The 18,002-nt window shown below is 38.7% G+C and overlaps 1 protein-coding gene across 1 annotated transcript in view; it reads right to left on the reverse strand.

Moving 5' to 3' along the window:
* Positions 1-18,002, reverse strand: part of ift172 (intraflagellar transport 172) — a 43,243-nt gene that overhangs the window by 20,448 nt on the left and 4,793 nt on the right. The window contains exons 10-25 of the mRNA XM_044168995.1: positions 17,725-17,820; positions 16,648-16,809; positions 16,072-16,125; positions 15,669-15,772; positions 14,606-14,691; positions 12,737-12,849; positions 9,799-9,966; positions 8,511-8,647; positions 6,911-7,018; positions 5,978-6,062; positions 5,385-5,477; positions 4,924-5,001; positions 3,303-3,551; positions 2,365-2,443; positions 1,597-1,717; positions 881-1,025 (exon numbers count right to left, since the gene is read on the reverse strand). Of these exons, the coding sequence (XP_044024930.1) occupies positions 881-1,025; positions 1,597-1,717; positions 2,365-2,443; positions 3,303-3,551; positions 4,924-5,001; positions 5,385-5,477; positions 5,978-6,062; positions 6,911-7,018; positions 8,511-8,647; positions 9,799-9,966; positions 12,737-12,849; positions 14,606-14,691; positions 15,669-15,772; positions 16,072-16,125; positions 16,648-16,809; positions 17,725-17,820 (1,878 nt within the window). The remainder of the gene's footprint in view (positions 1-880; positions 1,026-1,596; positions 1,718-2,364; positions 2,444-3,302; positions 3,552-4,923; positions 5,002-5,384; positions 5,478-5,977; positions 6,063-6,910; positions 7,019-8,510; positions 8,648-9,798; positions 9,967-12,736; positions 12,850-14,605; positions 14,692-15,668; positions 15,773-16,071; positions 16,126-16,647; positions 16,810-17,724; positions 17,821-18,002) is intronic.

Raw genomic sequence — 18,002 nt, forward strand, 5'->3', positions numbered from 1 at the left:
CTATTTACATACTTGCCATCGATGGACATATTTGAAGAAAATGTAATGCTAGCAAACAGTGACCTATTTACACATCCAGCAGACAAACTTAAGTCCAATTTTAACTCCCCTTTTAGCTCTATTTTTGGTTCCCACCTACACCTGAGGGAAATATCTGGCTCTATAGCTGCCAGATGCTCCGCTATGTTCACCAGGTAGTCGCTAACTTTGTCTGTCTGCCGTTTGGTGTTGAGCAGGTGGCATACAGTTGGTTATCACAGCTTTTTCCACTGAAAACAGCTGCCTGCTGCTGGAAACAAAAACAGAAAAGTTGTGGGCCATAACACCAAAGCAATGAGCTGAAAGATGCTAAATGTCTCCGTAGAGCTCATTGGAACTGCAGAGTCAGATGATAACGACAATAATTCTCTGTGGGTTCATCACTGTGAGCAACACCTTTCACACTATATGTAGTCACTTAATGGATTGTTAACATCAAAATATTGATTAGTGCAGCTTTACCAACTAATGTTTCGGTTTATATACTCATTGTACATCCTCTACAAGCTAGCCAAACAACTCCACACACTATTTGAAAGAGGCAAACAACAATCAGAAAAAAAAAATCTATCTTTTTGTGCACAGTGACCAACGGTTATATCAGCTGATCTGTTAAACTACCACAGGTATAAGACCAGAAATATCTGGTGCCACCCAGTGAACAAAGGCCAGTTACTGTTTCAACTTAACTGCTCATTTTAAACACAAATCAGTGCACGAAGATACCGTGTTTAGCAATTATCAGAGGGAGGTCAACTGTCTAATCCCCCCCCCCCTTAACGTTTCTTCTCCTTCTTCGTCCATTTTTAGCTCCGTCCATACCTCGTCCCACCTCTCTCACCTCATAGTCCTGCATGGAGGCGTAGTACTGAGCTATCTTCACGTAGTATTTTGCTGCTGATGAATCCTCCTGTAACTCCAGGATGTGGACGGCTTTCTTCCACTGACGAGCTGCGATGGCCGCCTCGATGGCTTTAAGAGAGCAGCTAAGAGGGGACCAGGAGAAAGACAACAGACCAATTTTAATATGTTTGTATCCATTAAATTTTAATGAAAGAAGCATCAACTCTGAAATTTTGATTATGTGTGTAGACTCTAATTGTGTTGCTCCATCAACACTGGTGTTGACAGTTGGACAAAATGGAGAGACAGCCAAATTTAAAGTAAATTAACTTTGGATAGGATTTAAGTTCAACCAAATAATTTAGTTAATACTGAGGTACATATTGAAACTTTACTGGCAGAAGAAATTATCAGCAGAAGTAGTATTTTTAAAACCTTCTGTGAAGAGTTTTTGCTTCCCACAATCAAAATTCAGTTTCAGATGCTTTTTCAACCTGGAATGAATAAAAATCTGGGCGCTGATTACCTGTCTTTATTTGGTATTTTTGGGGAATGAATATAATCATGTTTAAAGATATCTCTTCTCATCTCTCTATTATGGTCCTGGTGATGATTTAAAGAACTATTGGCCGTCTCTGTTGGATTGTTTTTATGTGTCATCTTTCCTCTCCATCTGCCCAAATCTTTGTCTCTTCACTCCTCTACACTACATACCCTGCTTCAATGAAGTGGTTGATGGCAGCGTCCATCTGTTTCTGCTGGACGAGGTAGTCTCCCCAGGCCTCCTCCAGTTTCACCACCTCGGCAGGGAAGGCAAGGCGAGCCAGCTCCACCGCTACAGGAAGCAGGAAGGAGAAACTTTATACAACCTACTGAATACCTACTCTCAACTCAACAACATACATTCACCTGTTGTCCAACATCTTGTCACATGACTAAGATTACTTGTACCTTTTGTACTCGTGATCAAATGTACAACAAGAGTTATGTTAGCTACACTGTGAGGCTGTGCTTTGAGCTAAATGCTAACGTCAGTATGCTAAAATGCTCACAATGACTATTCTAATATGATGATGTTAAGCAGATACAATGTTTACCATGCTCACCATCTTAGTTAACATGTTAGTGTGTTGACATTTGTTAATTAGCAATAACATAAAGTACAGCTGAGGCTGATAGGAATGTCATTAGTTTTGCAGGTATTTGGTTCTAAATAAGTATTAGACAAATTTGAATTTTGACCTAATGGTGGCACTACATTAAAAAGGTAGAGGATCACTAAAGTGATTACAATTTACCCTGAGGGGGGCTTGTGTGTAGCAAATTATGTGCCAATCCACCCAATAGTTATTGAGATATTTCAGTCTGGACCAAAGTGGTGGCCATGCCGCTAGCATAATTAAAAATAGATTCATACACAACACATTTTAGTGATTTAGTAATTTATAATATAGGTTAAGCATATTCATGCCATCTACATACCTTTTCTGAAGGCACCTCCTTTGCAGTAGCACTCCAAAGCTCTCTGGTTATTTCTGATCTTCTCATACAGATCTCCTGCCTGGTCAGAGGACATAGAGAATATGAATTTCCTAAGACAAATTTACAAATTAGGAAATCCAATATTGCTGAGTCAGGGTTGTTTGGAATGTAAACTATATGGCCAAAAGTATGTGGACACTGGGTCCACATTCTTCATACATATTTCTTTTAGCCGGATGCTTGACCAAAAAAACTCTAGCTTCTTTAAAATGAGTTTCAGTGGAAAGTTTAGTTTAAATGCCAATTCAGTGGCTTTTCTAACCTGTCAACAACAAAATGTAGAATGCACAATCTTTGCAAGATAAAGAAAATATAAAAATAATAAAATATACTGAATGTCAGCAGGATATATTGGCTACCACAAGTTAAAATCACACATTACCACCATCCATATCAACCTTCAAACACCTAAATTGATGAAACCCTACACCATCAGGATACAGCAACAAATTTTGTTCTGAGGTTTTGTTTTCTCTTTCCAAATGTCTTTCCCACCTGTTACATAAACACAGATGGCTAGAGGAGAAGAATTGAGTTCTCAGAGAAACAGCTACAGAAAGAGACACAGAGAAATAACAGACAGATGGAGGGAGACAGAGTGTAAAACATGAATAAACAAAGAAAAATGTTGTTCCTCTGTTGATACCTCTTCTCTCCTGGCATCTGTTAGGAGAAGAGAGGAAGATGAGGCAAAAAGTGAAGGGCTGAAATTAAGAGTTAAAGAAAAGGAGGAACATAGGAGGCGAGAGGATATGATTTACCAGTATAGGTTACCATTATAGACAGCTGTGATCAGTTCTACAATAAACAAGGACCCAAAGAATCTTCCATAAAGACAGAGATAGTTAGATAGAGACAGATATAGATAGTCCACTCACCCTCTCATAAAACTCTCCCTTGGTGAGACTGGCGGCGATGCGACTGACAGTGTCACTGTTGTTGGTGATCTCTGGCTGGCTGATGGCCAGTCGGGCAGCTTTAGCCGGTAGTCCGGCCTTCAGGTAGAGGTTGATGGCACCCTGGAAGTCTCCCTCGCTCTCCTTCACCTCACCGGCCTTCTCGTCCTGACCCGTCTCCGTTAACCACTGGTAATAGTTCCCCCGCAGGCTGTCCAGCTCCGGGTGGCCCTAAAGTCATTTTGGGTTGAGGGTGGGGTTGTTTCGAAGTTAGACATTGTTTCAGCACTAGATTTGAACCTGTTAGTAGAAAATTAACTGCCAATAATTTTAAAAATCTATTAATCTTTAAGCCATTTATCAAGCAAAAATGTTCACTTCGATTTTGCTGCTTTTCACTGTTGTTTATATAATTTTACATTGAATATTTTTTGGATTTTGGACTGTTAATTGGAAATAAGCAATTTGAAGACGTTAGCTTGGGCTCTGAGAACATATAATTTCTAATTTCTTATATAATCCACAGATTAATCATTGGTGGTAGGCATATTAAAATCAGTCACAATGAAAGATTTTCAGACCTCTAGTACTGTTATGGCGCTATGTGTTGGTCAGATATGCTGCAATGCATCAGCAAAGGCAGGCAAGAAGAAGACTGCAAGCTAGTAAACATGAACATAAACATTGTTGGATATTAAAATATTTTTTTTTAAATCTTCTTCGCAAATGTTTCATGAGAAAGGAAATGCACTTGACTTGTTTCTTATACCTTAAGGATACACACAATGTGTTTTGGTGAGTAAAATTGAATGTAAACATAACTTTTGTTTGTTTACAGTAAAACTACACAGGGCAACTTAAATTTTTGTCAAATTGATAAATGTTTATTTAATTATTTAAGGTTTATTCTTATAGGGACAGTTATACAGTATAGCATGGGACCAATGGGACATATTACAGCATTTATAGCCTTCGCTAGCTTGCAATGCCCATCCCTAGATGGGTCTTTATAAAAGTACACAAAACACAACAAGAAAATACATTCACAGCTGCACAAAATACAAACACCGCAATAAAATTAACATAGAACAAGTACAAGATCATTCATGACTACATGACTGATTCCTATTTAAAAGATGGTTAAAGCTGAGTTTAAAATAATCCCATTCATGATCCATTTTGAGTTCTGTGGCTAAGAAGTTCCACATACTCATCTCTTGAACTGAGAAAGACACCTGTCCAAAGGAGGATTTACAAAAAGGCACCTTACAGTTCCCAGATTCAAGTTAGTACTTTGCCTGACTAATAAGGCAGCATGTGTTCTTTGTGTAAGCAGGCCCGTTCTTCATCATGTTGGGGACCTATTGGGTCAAAATTGTGGAAGTGTGAACCTGAATTTCAAGTTTTTGAAAGGGATCAAGTCTGCACTGAGGAGAATGTCTTGTGGAGGTATTCAAGACTCATCTAACTGTGAGAAGACACAGAAAACACTGGCTAAAGGACTGCGCCACAAAAAAGGTTACAGTATGCAACAGCAAGAACAAAATCTCCCTCAGGTAAAATGCAAAGTTGTTAAGTATAAATTTAGTCTGTTCATTATTACCTTGGATTCAGCCACAGCAATGCAGTCGTCCCACATGTGGAGCTCCTGGTACATCTCTATAGCTTCATCGATGGCATTCTGCAGAAACACAGAAAACAATTAAAAATGATCACAATTACAATTTTAGCTTCTGTAAGTAATAAAGCTTGTACAGGTGTGATATTGATACACTGTGTTTAGAGTTCCTGATCTGGTGAATTCAAGTGTGTGCTCCCAGTTCATAGGTAAACTATCTGACCAATCACGGATGGTTGCTGCAAGCATGCTAGAATTAACTGAAGAGCAATTTTCATTGCTTTTAAAACTTGCTGAATTTTGGTGTGTTTGGATTGTTGTGAAATCTGAGCTGAAATGAATCAATAATTAATTCTACATTTTAAAGTGTGAAATAAATCAGTTTTTTTCTCCCAGTATGTTCACAAGGCTTGGTTGTATGAGGCAAAACGGGGTGTGTCACCAACCTGCTCCACGTAGTGCATCTCAGCCAGTTTAAAGTTCTTATCCAGCATGGCCACGTGGGCTTGGACTTGGAAAAACGCTGTTCCATCTCCTCCCTGGTCAAAAGAGACACACACGGTGAAACACACACACACACACACACACACACACACTCCAGTGATCACTCAGTTTGCACTGTGTTGAGAAAATTTAATTAGTTTTATGACATTTCAAGAATTGCAATGGGGCATTTTGTGTAAAGTGTTTCATGATCAGAGTATTCATTCTAATTTCCTTCTGTAAATTGTAAAGCAATCATTGATATTCAATGAAAATTAATTAAATTAATATCAATTCCAGCAGAGAGTTTTGCTCTTCTGTGTTCTAAATGCTGCCATGAGAAGCATAAAACTTTAAAGCAAATATTGAATTATTCAGGTTTTGCTGCATCAAAATATCCAAATTCACAGCTAGTGAATATCAGCGTAGAATACTGGTAATTAGCCATTTGAGCCAAAAACATTAGTACCACCCTCAAAACTCTTTATCTGTTGTATATATGGTCAGTGTGGAGATGTACTGTTGTGTCTTGTATCTGTGCTGATATGAAACACACCATTTCCTGTGAAACTTTGTCTGCAATCTGGTTTGTTTGGTGGAGGAAACGTACAGTTGAGACGTCTCCCAGTGCAGCAAAACACCTAGAAAAGAAAAGGGAAAGAAAAACGGCAAGCAAGTAAGCAACAGAGGGAGACATAGAGAGAAAAGAAACGCAGAAAGAAACATTCAGTGGAGTGAAGGTAGAAGGTAATACTGGCCGGTCAAAGCCCTCTGTTCACTTAATGAACTGAGATAAATTAGAGCTTTTGTCTAATTAGTCTTTATATACGCTGCAGTCTGAGGGGCTGAGAAATGAAAAGGCACATCTTAGCATTTGGCCACTTTATTACCAACTCTCTCTGAACAGTTGCATCAGATTAATGAACAAGTCATGAAAGAAAAAAAGTAAAAAAAAAAAAAAAAAAAAGACACTTTCTCGCTTCCTTCTCTCATTAACATTACCCACTCCAGACAAAACCGTTTCTTTCCCCGATTTCATGATTTATGCAAATCAAGCCGATGCCTAACGAACAGCATATGCATTATTAATGACAGAGAATTCAAATTTGAAAAGTTTCTCAAAACAGAGAGAAATGAAGATGGTGAGAGAGAGAGAGAGAAAATGCTTATGTCAGAAAAAAACTGTCTTTGATGATTAATGAAGTTTGAGAGGGAGGTCAGGCAGGGACACAGTCATCTGCTGTGTGTGTGCGTGTGTGTGTGTGTGTGTGTGTAAGTGCGTGTGTGTGTGTGTGTGTACACTTATATGTGTCCAAAAGTGTGCTTTTTCATTCCAAGTTGCCCTTGTTGTCTCCTTTCTCTTCAGTCCCGAAGATAAGCCTCAGTTACGACGAAGACTGATACAGAATCTAATTAGTTCAGAGAGACACGGACATTAGCTTGCAAGGTTGTGTGTGCGTGCGTGTGTGCGTGCGTGTGTCTTGCTGACCTTTCTGCGATGTGCAGCTGGTGAGCCTCTAGAGCCAGCTTGCTGAGCGTCTTCCACATGGCTTCAGTCTCTGGTGACATCTCCAGAGTCTCAAGGAATGCTGTGGCTCTGTCACACACACACACACACACACACACACACACACACACACACACACACACACACACACACACACACACACACACAGAAGTAAAGCAGAGTCTGGCAGCAAGGCCATAAAGCAAGATACGACAGTTTCACCAGTAGTTTGTATTGCAGAAGCAGTGTGACAACAGTTGTACACCAACCACACATATAAAGATACAGAGCAGCAGCAGAGTTGTGGAAATATTGGAGAGACTTGGGTTATTCAAAAGTGGCAGGGTTGGCACGGTGTCCTGGAGGTCATAGTGAAGTGTTTTTGCGGCATCGACATCCTCTTTTAAGAATTTTTAAAAATAGAGCCAATTGGAGATTATCTATCATATTACAATGGTGGTGAAGAGCCAGATGAGTCACAGACAAAGCTCTTGTCAGTCAGTGTTCGTTCTCTTACAGGGTTTCTGCAGGGTTCATGGAGTTAAATTTAAGACTTTTTAATACCTTTTTTTAATACCAATTTAATAGTGCAATTTAATACTGGTTTCACAATCATACCAGCCAATGTATTATGGAAATCAGTAGAGGCCATAGAGTTTACAGCCTAGAATTATTATATTCTTTTCATTATTTCCCAGCAGTATATAATAATAATAATTCCTAATGATATAATTAATTAAATTAATGTAACCTGGACCTGGATAAGCAGCAGGAAATGGATGGACAGATTAACCAACTGAAAAAGTTTAAGTTTTTACTAAAATTGACACTTGTGCTTCCTGAGCTGATGAGCTTCCTAGCTGCTGTAGCTAGCAGTAGTGACAGTGTTTGCTACAGGTCTGATGGTGCTGACTGAAACTCCACAAAAAAGGATTGAACAGCCTCCTGCAGCAAAATCCACTGTCGAAACAATCCCACTTTTAGTTTATATGTGTCTCCCAACAGCCTGCAATCGGATACAAAAACATTTCATAACTAACATTACTGCCTACAGCAGGCAAGAGAAAATATAAGACTTTTGACTTCATAATATCTTCTAAGGCCCTTTTTAGGAAACTGAATTCAATGCTTTTTAACACTTTTCAAGACCTGCAGATACCCTGTTTTAAACATAGTCAATCTCTTATCAGAAATACAAGTACAAGTCACCAAAATCCTCTGAAAGGCGGCTGGCCTCACTTTGTGTGACAGAGTTCAGAGCTATAGTGAAGAGTTCAGCTGCTGCTCCTCCAAACTGAGAGAGGTCAGTTTCAACAATTTAGACAGCTGATGAGGAGGCATCATTTTGGAGGTGTTCAAATCACGACACACTGAAGAGATTATATCTCCCAGCTGGCCTTGGAGCTCTGAGGAAACCCTCAAGAAGAGCTTGAGGAAGCTGCTGGATAAAAGGACATCTGGCCTGTTCTGCTCGCCCTGCTGTCACTGTGACTCTGACCCAGAAAAGCAGCAAGCAGTTCAACTTGACAATATCAACAGTGATGGGCTGATCTTCTATCAGAGTATATGAGTCTAAATTTACCTGTCATAATCCCCATCATCAACAGCAGTACCAAACTCAATGAGGCCCTCGTCCAGCGTGTACGTCACAGTGTTGACACCCTCCGTCACGATCACATCTGTCTTCCCATCGGCTCTTTCCAGATCCACAATGTCTCCCTAACAAAGAGAGGTGAAACCAGTTTAAACCTGAATTAGAGAGAGGGATGTAGCAGTGGTGGAATGTGACTAAGTACATTTACTCAAGTAGTGCACTTAAGTACAAATTTGAGGTATGATTTCCATTTCATGTTACTTTATACTTTTTTTACAGCGTGGTATTGCTACTTTTACTTAAGTAAAGGATCTGAATACTTCTTCCACCACTGGGATGTTGTAATTATTAGTTAGCTACTAGCTCTAATGAATAATCTCCCACCAAAGAAATCACTCCAAAAATGTAAACATTTAAAAAAAGATGAAGGGCCAAACATAACGCGGACATGTACTGTACAACAGCAATAATTTGTCCATTAGCCACCTGTTATTTGTCTGCACAACAACAGTTGATGCACTTTGCAAAAAGAAAAATTTGTCCAACTGCACAAATGCAAGAGCTTGCTCTGTCTGGTTTTTATTATTAATGAGAACATCAGTGAGTGTTCCACAAGCAAGTTTTAAAAACTTGCTCAGGGCAAGTAACTGCTCCAGGACAGCAGCATTAAAAACACTTGCTCAGCCGGCTTCACAAGGAGCACAGAGACACAAAGCTTGAGGAAAGTAAAAAAGTAAAAACAAGGGGTTTGGGTATAAAAACAGGAAACTATAAAAAAAACTATCAACTGCAAACTTAGTAGCACAGCCACCATGAATGGGTCAGAGGTGGAAACTTATTTTTTAAATGATAATAATAATTTTAATGGAATTCTGCCTATATTTAAAGGGGAACTCGAACCGATTTTGCACATACAGCACAGGTCAATTTACTCATCATAGGAAGAACTACCCAGCCTGTGAAAAACAAATATATAATCTTCTTCTGTGGTTCTGGAGGTGCTTTATCATGTTTGACAAAATAACCCTGGTGATGTCATAGTGATGTCATTGGGGTTATTTCAACTTGGGCTTGTGCTTTACAAACTGGTGTGGCGTTTGAAAGACATGGGAAGTTACTAGGCAGAGAGGGTCAAATGAAAAGATGAAAAGGATGAAAATTATGAAATCATATGCTTAATAACTCTTTCAGGTGAATATATAACCTGATGAAGATGTCTTATTGTTTTGCTCTAAACAAATACACACTCACACATACAAAGAGAACAAAGTCTCACTTTGATTGGGAACATGGTGATGCTCTCTGGGCTGTCGATGCTGTACCAGATGCAGAGGTTTCCCCTGTTTTGGGCGACCACCACATCACTGCCAGGCACCCACTGGACATAGGAGCAGAAACTCAGCACCGTGGCCTTTACGCCGGTCTCTATGTCATACAGATGGAGCTGAGGAGGAAGGAGAGGGAGGGAGATATAGAAATTCTTATTTTAATAAGTGTTCATTTCATCATCAGCGATGGTCTGACCTTACCAGAGGAATTCATTTTCTTGCAGAGAGTTAGATGAGAAGATCAACACCACTCCCATACTGTATCTATCCATTCAATCTGAAGCATCACAAGGATGTTTGATATGCCGGGACAGAACCACTTTTAGCATAATTAAAGAGAAATGTAAAAAAAGAAGGCAGTTTTTGTTTGTGCTTTTGGATTATAAGCAAGACATATTTTAATAGTAAACACAGTGATTGTCCTTATTTTCCAATTCCCTGCCTTGGAAAGGCAAAGTTTACATAGCATTGTTTAACACATTTGGCTTGAATAAAGTTGATTAACTTCTACCAGCTCCAGATGAATACTCACACTGCAATCTATTCTGCTCTGCTCTTGATGAGTTGAGATTATGTATATTCTATAAGATACAGTGGCTCCCCAAGCACTTACTATGTATGTGTGTGCATGACAGACCGCCCGTTGTTGTAATCAGCTACCTTAATATCTTCCCCCCCCCACCATTTTTAATAAGGCGCCGTCTATAGTTTCACCCTGGAGCTCAGCTGGCCAAGTTTAACTGCAATGAGGAAGAGCAGCCTGATGATAAGTTCACTTGAAAGCAAGTTTCAATTAAAGAAACATTTGTTATACAGCTTGACTTTTTATGATTTCTTACTGGTGGGAAGTGCAATGAATACATGCTATGAATGTGAAAATATCCAAAAATGTGAAACAGTATGAATCCAGTCTGTTAAGTATATTCAGTTGCATTTTTATCCACTGAATAGACCAATGGCATACTGTACATCTATTCTTTATGCACCGTCAGTACACTTAAAGACAATTCCTTAGCAGAAAAAAATCATATACCACTATATGGATCAAAACATAGTTATGGCTTTTTACTATACTCTGTTACAATATTCTGACTTGAAATTAGAAAACTTTACAGCATCTAAAGCAGAGAGAGTGATTAAAGAGATTTTTCTTCTAATTACCCTAAAACTTCCCATCCTTTGCATATTGGAGTTCTTTCCTAAGCCACTTGTGTACATACATAAATATTTCACAGTTCGTCCGACTGAAGTTCATTTGGTTCCTACTAAAGAAATTATACATTTGTACCCGAAAAAAAAAAAAATCTAAGTTGGAAAACGAAAAATCTTTAAACGCCATTATGTGTAGCAAAAAGTTTGAAGCCACTGAGGGAGGGATTCATTCCCAATTACCAGAGTTCTCCATGTCTTTGCCCCAGGGCTTCAGCATCAAACTGTGTCATTACCCCGGGGCAACAACTGACAACAGCTCCCTGCCACTCTCATCCTGCACACAGCTTCTCAAAAAGCCGTGAATCTCAGCACTGCCAAGCGAAGAACAGAACAAAATTGAGACGTTTTATAAATGTTGTTTGTTTTTGGTATTGAGGTGGAAAAAGTGAAATGTATGTTTCTCCATTTAAAATCAATGGAATCGGACACAAGGAACTGAATAAAAACAAATTAACACAAGGTAAAGGCAAGGACAAGCATTACCAAAATGACAAATTCACAATGTTTTCAGTTATTACTGTGTGCTGCGTAATCAAACATTTTCAATAAAATACCTGAAAGATTTTATATTGGGTTAAACAAGTTTCCGTTTCCAGAAGGAGGACCTTTACTTTGTACGACTCTGTACAAAGTTGCAGAATTTTCAACTACAACACAACAATGGGTAAAAAAGGCCAAAGCTGCTTGAAATTTCTTCATTATTAGAAATGTTTTATTTCTATTTCCATCTCTGTATTTGGTCATTTTATGATTTTGGGTATAGTTAGGTATAACTATATAGTTAGGTATAAAAAAACTATATGCCAAACATAGCAGGGTAAGTAACAAATGAGAGTCTTATGTATTAGTTATAAATGAAGAATACTTTTAGAAATAAGAAAAAACAAGATAACAAAATAAATTTAGCTCTCTTTTTTTGCAAATGTTAGATTTTTTTAATGCAATACAAATGTAGTTATTTCACTGAAAACAATGTGCTGTATGAAAAATGTTGTTAGGTCCATTTGAACATGTCCCAACATGTAAGAAAGCAGGAAAAAAAACATTTATGCTAGACAAAATTATATTTATTTTTGGATGATCGGTAATGTTTGGATAATGTTACCTCTTCAGGCTTCTTACAATTATTCGAATAAAACAAGGAAAGTAGACTTTTCTTTGTTTAAAGGGTTCACAAGCCAAAAAGTTTGGGAATCCCTGCACTATAGGACATAAACAAAGTTTCATAAATAAATTATTTTGTTTTGCCTTATGTTGTCTTTTTGCACCTTATGTTGTCTTCCTGGTTTGCACTGCTTAAATGTTAAATATAGCACCAATGGCCTCACAGAACTGAAATTTCATCCCTACTGTGTACTTGGATTTGGATGGGTTGACAGCAAAGTTCTGTTGAGCTTTATGGTGCCCCCTGCGGCTAAGTGCATCCACATTTATTCTGAATTACTATCATATCACCTGGATGACCAAAATGGCTCTACAAAAAGCCACAAGACATGCTTTGGGTTTTGGACTATAACTTTAGACATGCCCCAAACAAGGTGCACCCTTTTCTACTTCATTTAATACTTTGCTCATCAACATCTTGTCTATCATTTGCCCACTCTGCCTTTAGGCCTCTCTCTCCCCTTGTTTCCACTCTTACAATCCCTCGGGGTGCTGAGGTTTCATTCTCACCCGCAGCTTCTTGTCCCTGAAGAGCAGTTTGCGTCCGGTTTCATTGAGCTCCAGCCAGTCAATCTTGGAGTCATGGCTGATGGTTCCCAGATTGTAGCCCCCGGCCAAATCCACTGAGGGGAGAAAAAAATGGCAGCTTAACTGAGCAGCAGTCAGACTGCCAGTGTGACAATGCATCTGTCTAAAATTGGCCTTTTATTTGAGATTAGAAATCAGCCAGTCATTTTATAATTATTAATGATTCTACCAGGCAGAGTGAGCAGTTTCTCTACTCTAAAAAAACTTACCTGCTCTGAGATCAAGTTGATATTATTAGTCTGCAGATATATCGGGCCTACATCAGTTTTTTAATTAAAATGGAAAACAGTCCAGTCAGTGTGGTCCACTCAATGGAAATTATACAGTTCAATTATTGTAGTTGTAGAAGTTTAATATTATGGTGAGTAATCATGTGTGAAAACTGTGTGTAAAACAACATATACAAAATGATGGCAGCATCATCAGCATCCTACAGTGTTCAAAAGCTGCAGACTGGAGCTTTTCTCCAATCAAACGCATTTCATGACCCCACAGCGCAGAATGAACATTTTAACTTGCAAGTGTTGACAGGGTTGTTGTTCAAATCTAATGAGTCACTATTACTTGGTCAGGTACTTCTTGTTCTAAAAATTCACTCACCAAGCTGTTCTTAACTTGGAACAAAAACATCACTCACTGCAGATTCAAAACCACAGTTGGCATTTAAGGATAAGGCTGGCAATATTCTGCACTTTTCTTATTGTTTACAAATCCCATGGAAATACCAAAACCAACAATCGAATGATCCTACTAACAAGTATTGTCTGTGTATCTAAAGCCTGATATTCCTCTGTGCCACAGAGCTCCACTGTCGTCCAAAAACTACTAAAAACACATCAGTGAGTCACTATTGCAGTGGGTGACATGTGCCATTATTACCAGGAACACACACACACTGCAGTTTATTTTGACTCAATCCCACATACACCGTCCTGCTGCTGTAAATGCTCAATAGCTCATTAAATGTGCATTAAACGCAGCTGAAAATAGTCCCCAGAAAATGCACTATGGACTCCTGTTTGAGTAACTTTTGCTAAAAAATACACTGGCCAGCTGTTTTAGGAAATTACTAAGCCTTTAAAAAAAAATTAAACTGTATATTTGTGATCACTTTTAAAAGATTATGTCTTCAGTTTGAACCAATGGGCTTGGGGCTAAGAGTCACAGAGAAGGTAAGGAAGTCAGAAAGTATTGAGAGACGAACAAACACATTGCTGGTTTTGGTTTTTTCATAGGATTTGTTGACACTAAGAAAGATATAGAACATCATTATCCTTTAATGTTAATCATATGTAATTGAAAGCAGTAAAACCACCAGTATTGGCCTTTAATAGTGAACAACAGCACTACTCGCAAGACAGTGGGATCACAGCAAATGTCTGCTACAAAGACTAAAGAATCTTTGTTTTTAAGTATGTTTTTCTAGAGAATAGTGGGCTATAATATATTAAATATTAGTGCAAAGTACAAGTACAAAGTGCAGGCTGTTAAACCTTTATTATAGATGTTTATATCAGAATTCTAATTACATAAATGGCTACAACAGTCAGCACATCCACAAAACGTCAGTGGAAAAACTACGTGCTGGATACCAAAAAACATCTTGTTGTTTGTTTTCTTTTCCTGCCTGAGAAAGTGCTGTTCTGCGTCGAAACATTGCCAATAAAAGCTTAAGGGAGCTCTCATTCCAGTGTGTGGTTATTTTCATATTGCATTCAAATGTAAATAACATGAATGGCCATACCAACACCACAGTGACCCCACACCTCATTCACAAACACACATTCTTACCAACAGCAATGGTCTTTATATCAATCAAATATGCAAGCTTCTTGTTGTCTTCAACTCCTCTTTGCTTCCTCTCATTTAGCCGGACACTACACGTATAAACACATACAAACACACCTTTAGAAAAAATAAATAAATAAAAAAACATTGGTCAATGTGACATAACTGAATTTACACTGATTTATCATGTAGGTATTAAATCCAGCATCAGCTCAGGATAATTGGCTTTGGCTGCTGTTAAATCCCAAGATACCCATGATCATGATGTTGTCATGCTACAGTGTCCACCCAGAGGCGAGTAGCAGTCAGAGTATCCCGAAACCTGCTCACCTCAACAGCAGTCGGCCATTAGTCAGTCACCTGGGGACTGTCAGTCCTGACACTTTTGACAGGGCTGAATATTATAACATGGATGTGCGCTGACTAGCAGGCTGAGTCTCACTGACTCTCCTGAAGCCATATTGTATTGATACCTGGGATTTCTGCACAGCTCAATACACCCATCTAATGGACAGAGCTGGAAATACATAGTTTATTGAGAAAGATCAGGGACTGTGGTCAAACTTATTCAAAGACATTAGTGTTAGCAGAGACTGTGTTTGAACCCCATGTATATTAAATTGCCATTTTTATGTGTGTATACTTGGATTAAAAAAAGATTTACCTTACAGAGGAGAGTAAAAGGGACTTTTGTTAATTTATTAAACATTTTCCTACTAACACAATTTCCTTCCAATCATTCTAGAGCTGCAAACAGATACTGTCTTGAACTGCTGTCAGAAAGAAAGATAGAAATAATAGGTAAAGTATGTCTGAACAACCCAAAATTGGTAAATACATATATAGAAAGGGCTATTTTTACCATGCCAAAATTAATTTTTTGGGGTTTACTATTCCTGTAAAGCTGTGTTAGGCAATTTTGTCCCACAACATTCACAAATGTCACAAGACATTGATTTGAATTTGGGCCAGAAAACTAAGTAAGTAAGTCTGTTCTTTGGAACCAAACAAACCTGTTGTTTCTTGAGTGTTACTAAACCAACCTGATTTGGTGTGTTTGTTTTACCTGATGAGGTGAGGGTTCATAAATTCTGTTCTGACCGATCCCAGGATCTCATTGTTACTGTATTCCACCAGGCTCAGCTCCCCGGCGTTAAAAATCATACACACCTGAAACATAAAATACAGTAAAATAAAACCCAGTAGCATGCTATTTAATGGGAGCAGTGGAAAGGGACCTGGCAGCCACACAGTCTCAGCCCCAAGACATGACAGGACCTGAAACATAACCTCCTATTGTGACGGTACTGTAATTATGTTCTGCAATTAATTGCTTCTTAGAAAGTACTGTTTTGGCACTGCTGTAAACTTTATTGGAAAACAGGTAGAGGTGTCTTTAATTTTCATGGAAACACAACAGCCTTCTTAATTAAAATCTTCACGTTGCCAGAAACACAGTGTGTACTCACAGTTTCATTTTCAAAGAAGAACTTTTCGTTTCCCCCAGAACCAGGCCATGGCACCTGAAAGTGAGGCAGCAGAATCAAGGCTTCAATTCAAATGTTGGCGAGATACTCACTGCAAATTCTGCAATTATACAAGGTGAACAGTCCACCTCCATTTATTGTGAGAAGGAAATGTACGCATGATATGACAGGACAGGCGGGGACGCAAACTTGACATGAATGGATTTCATTCAAGCTGTTAAAAGCAGTGAAGAATGACAGTTTGCAATGGAACTACTACTGAAGGAAAAGTCCCAACAAAACTTAAAAACTTGTTCACAGTGAGGTCTGTGGATTATTCTGAGGAAACGGGACATGGTTTCTTCAAAGGGACGTGTTTTTCCAAGTGTAATTTTACAAAATTACATTCATCTCTTTTTACATTTTCTCTCTTGTACTGGGATGGAGGCAGAAGTCTCGGATATTTCAAAACCTTAGCAGATAAACTCAAACATAATATTTGGCTAGTTATCACTAAAAATAAGTGAGAAAGTATGATTTTTTTTTGTCATTTAGGTGAAGGGACCCTTTATGTCCTACCTCGCTCAGTTTATTTGTCAGCAGGTCACCCAGCAGAAGAGTGTCAGAGGTGTGAGCCACCAGGTAGCGATCTTTGCCCATGATTTTGACTTCTTCTATCTCATAACCATAATAGGACTTCAGGACCACTCGCGTTCCTGTAGAGAGGTTCCTCACTATCACCTAGAAGAGAAGGAAGAGAAGGTTAAGCCAAGAGGAGAAGGAGGCAAAAATGCAGAAAAAGGACAAAAATAAGACGGATGAAATTCATTTCTCCATCATTTTCATTTGTATTTTATGAATAATAGGGGTGAAATTCAACGAGTTTATGCATCAGCCCAACACACCTGCTCCAAGCCACACACCTGCAACTCATCCACTAATCACTCATCGCCAGATCATTGTTTTCAACCCATGTCCTCGGCCCCTAGAATATCATTCTAGTTACTTTGCTCGCTTGTGTTTTGAATTGTGCTAACCTTGCTCTCTCCCTGTGCTCAGGATCACTGCCTGTCTGTCTGCCAGCCTCGCTTGGTCTCAGCTACACAGCCACACGTACCACCGGACTTGGACCCCAACCATACCTCATCCACCCACGGTTCCCATCTCAGCCCTCGGTCTCCATCCTCTGGCTCCCTTCCCTCAATCCCATCAAAACTCTGGTGAACTGTACAATAAATCCCTCTTATCTCTAACTCACCTCTCTGTGTCTGAGTTTGAGTCTGCCTTTGTGAATCGTAACAAATATAGTATTTGTTCTCAGGAATTACAGAAGGCCTATATTTATATTCTGTTCAAAGAACTACCTTACAATAAATGCAAAATAGAAAATCTATGCATTTCCATCAGATAAGGTACTTGTCTGTTGCAGTAATCAGATGACCATCACACAAAATGTTGTTGGAAACCCCCTTAATTAATATGTATGTAAGATGTATAGCTCATTTTCATTCCATGTAATGCATTAGAAAATCAGAAGATACTGTAGCTAAACAAAAAGCTGGATGATTGTTTCCAAAACCTCAATTTCTGTTGTCTCTTTGTGTTTAAGACAAATGAATCAATTTTCATTTTTTTTCTGGTTATCTCTGTCTGTACCTGGCTCAGGCCGACATAGGTCATCTCAAACTTGTTCTTATAGATGGTTCTCCGCAAGCAGCAATCAAACAGCTCCACTCCCCCACACAGTGTTCCCTGTCAAGAGACACACACACACAATAAATAAATACCTAAAACACAGTTTACTTTTTTACAGATTTGCGTTTTAGGTTTTCAATTGTTTGATCGTAACAGCAGAGGAATTAAATGGCATCGTAAAGATATAGGATTTCAATGCAACAGTAAGCTGTTTAATATGAGAGTAATATCAGTCTAAA

Source organism: Siniperca chuatsi, linkage group LG16, assembly GCF_020085105.1.
Source record: "Siniperca chuatsi isolate FFG_IHB_CAS linkage group LG16, ASM2008510v1, whole genome shotgun sequence".
In the NCBI taxonomy this organism is placed as follows: Eukaryota; Metazoa; Chordata; class Actinopteri; order Centrarchiformes; family Sinipercidae; genus Siniperca; species Siniperca chuatsi.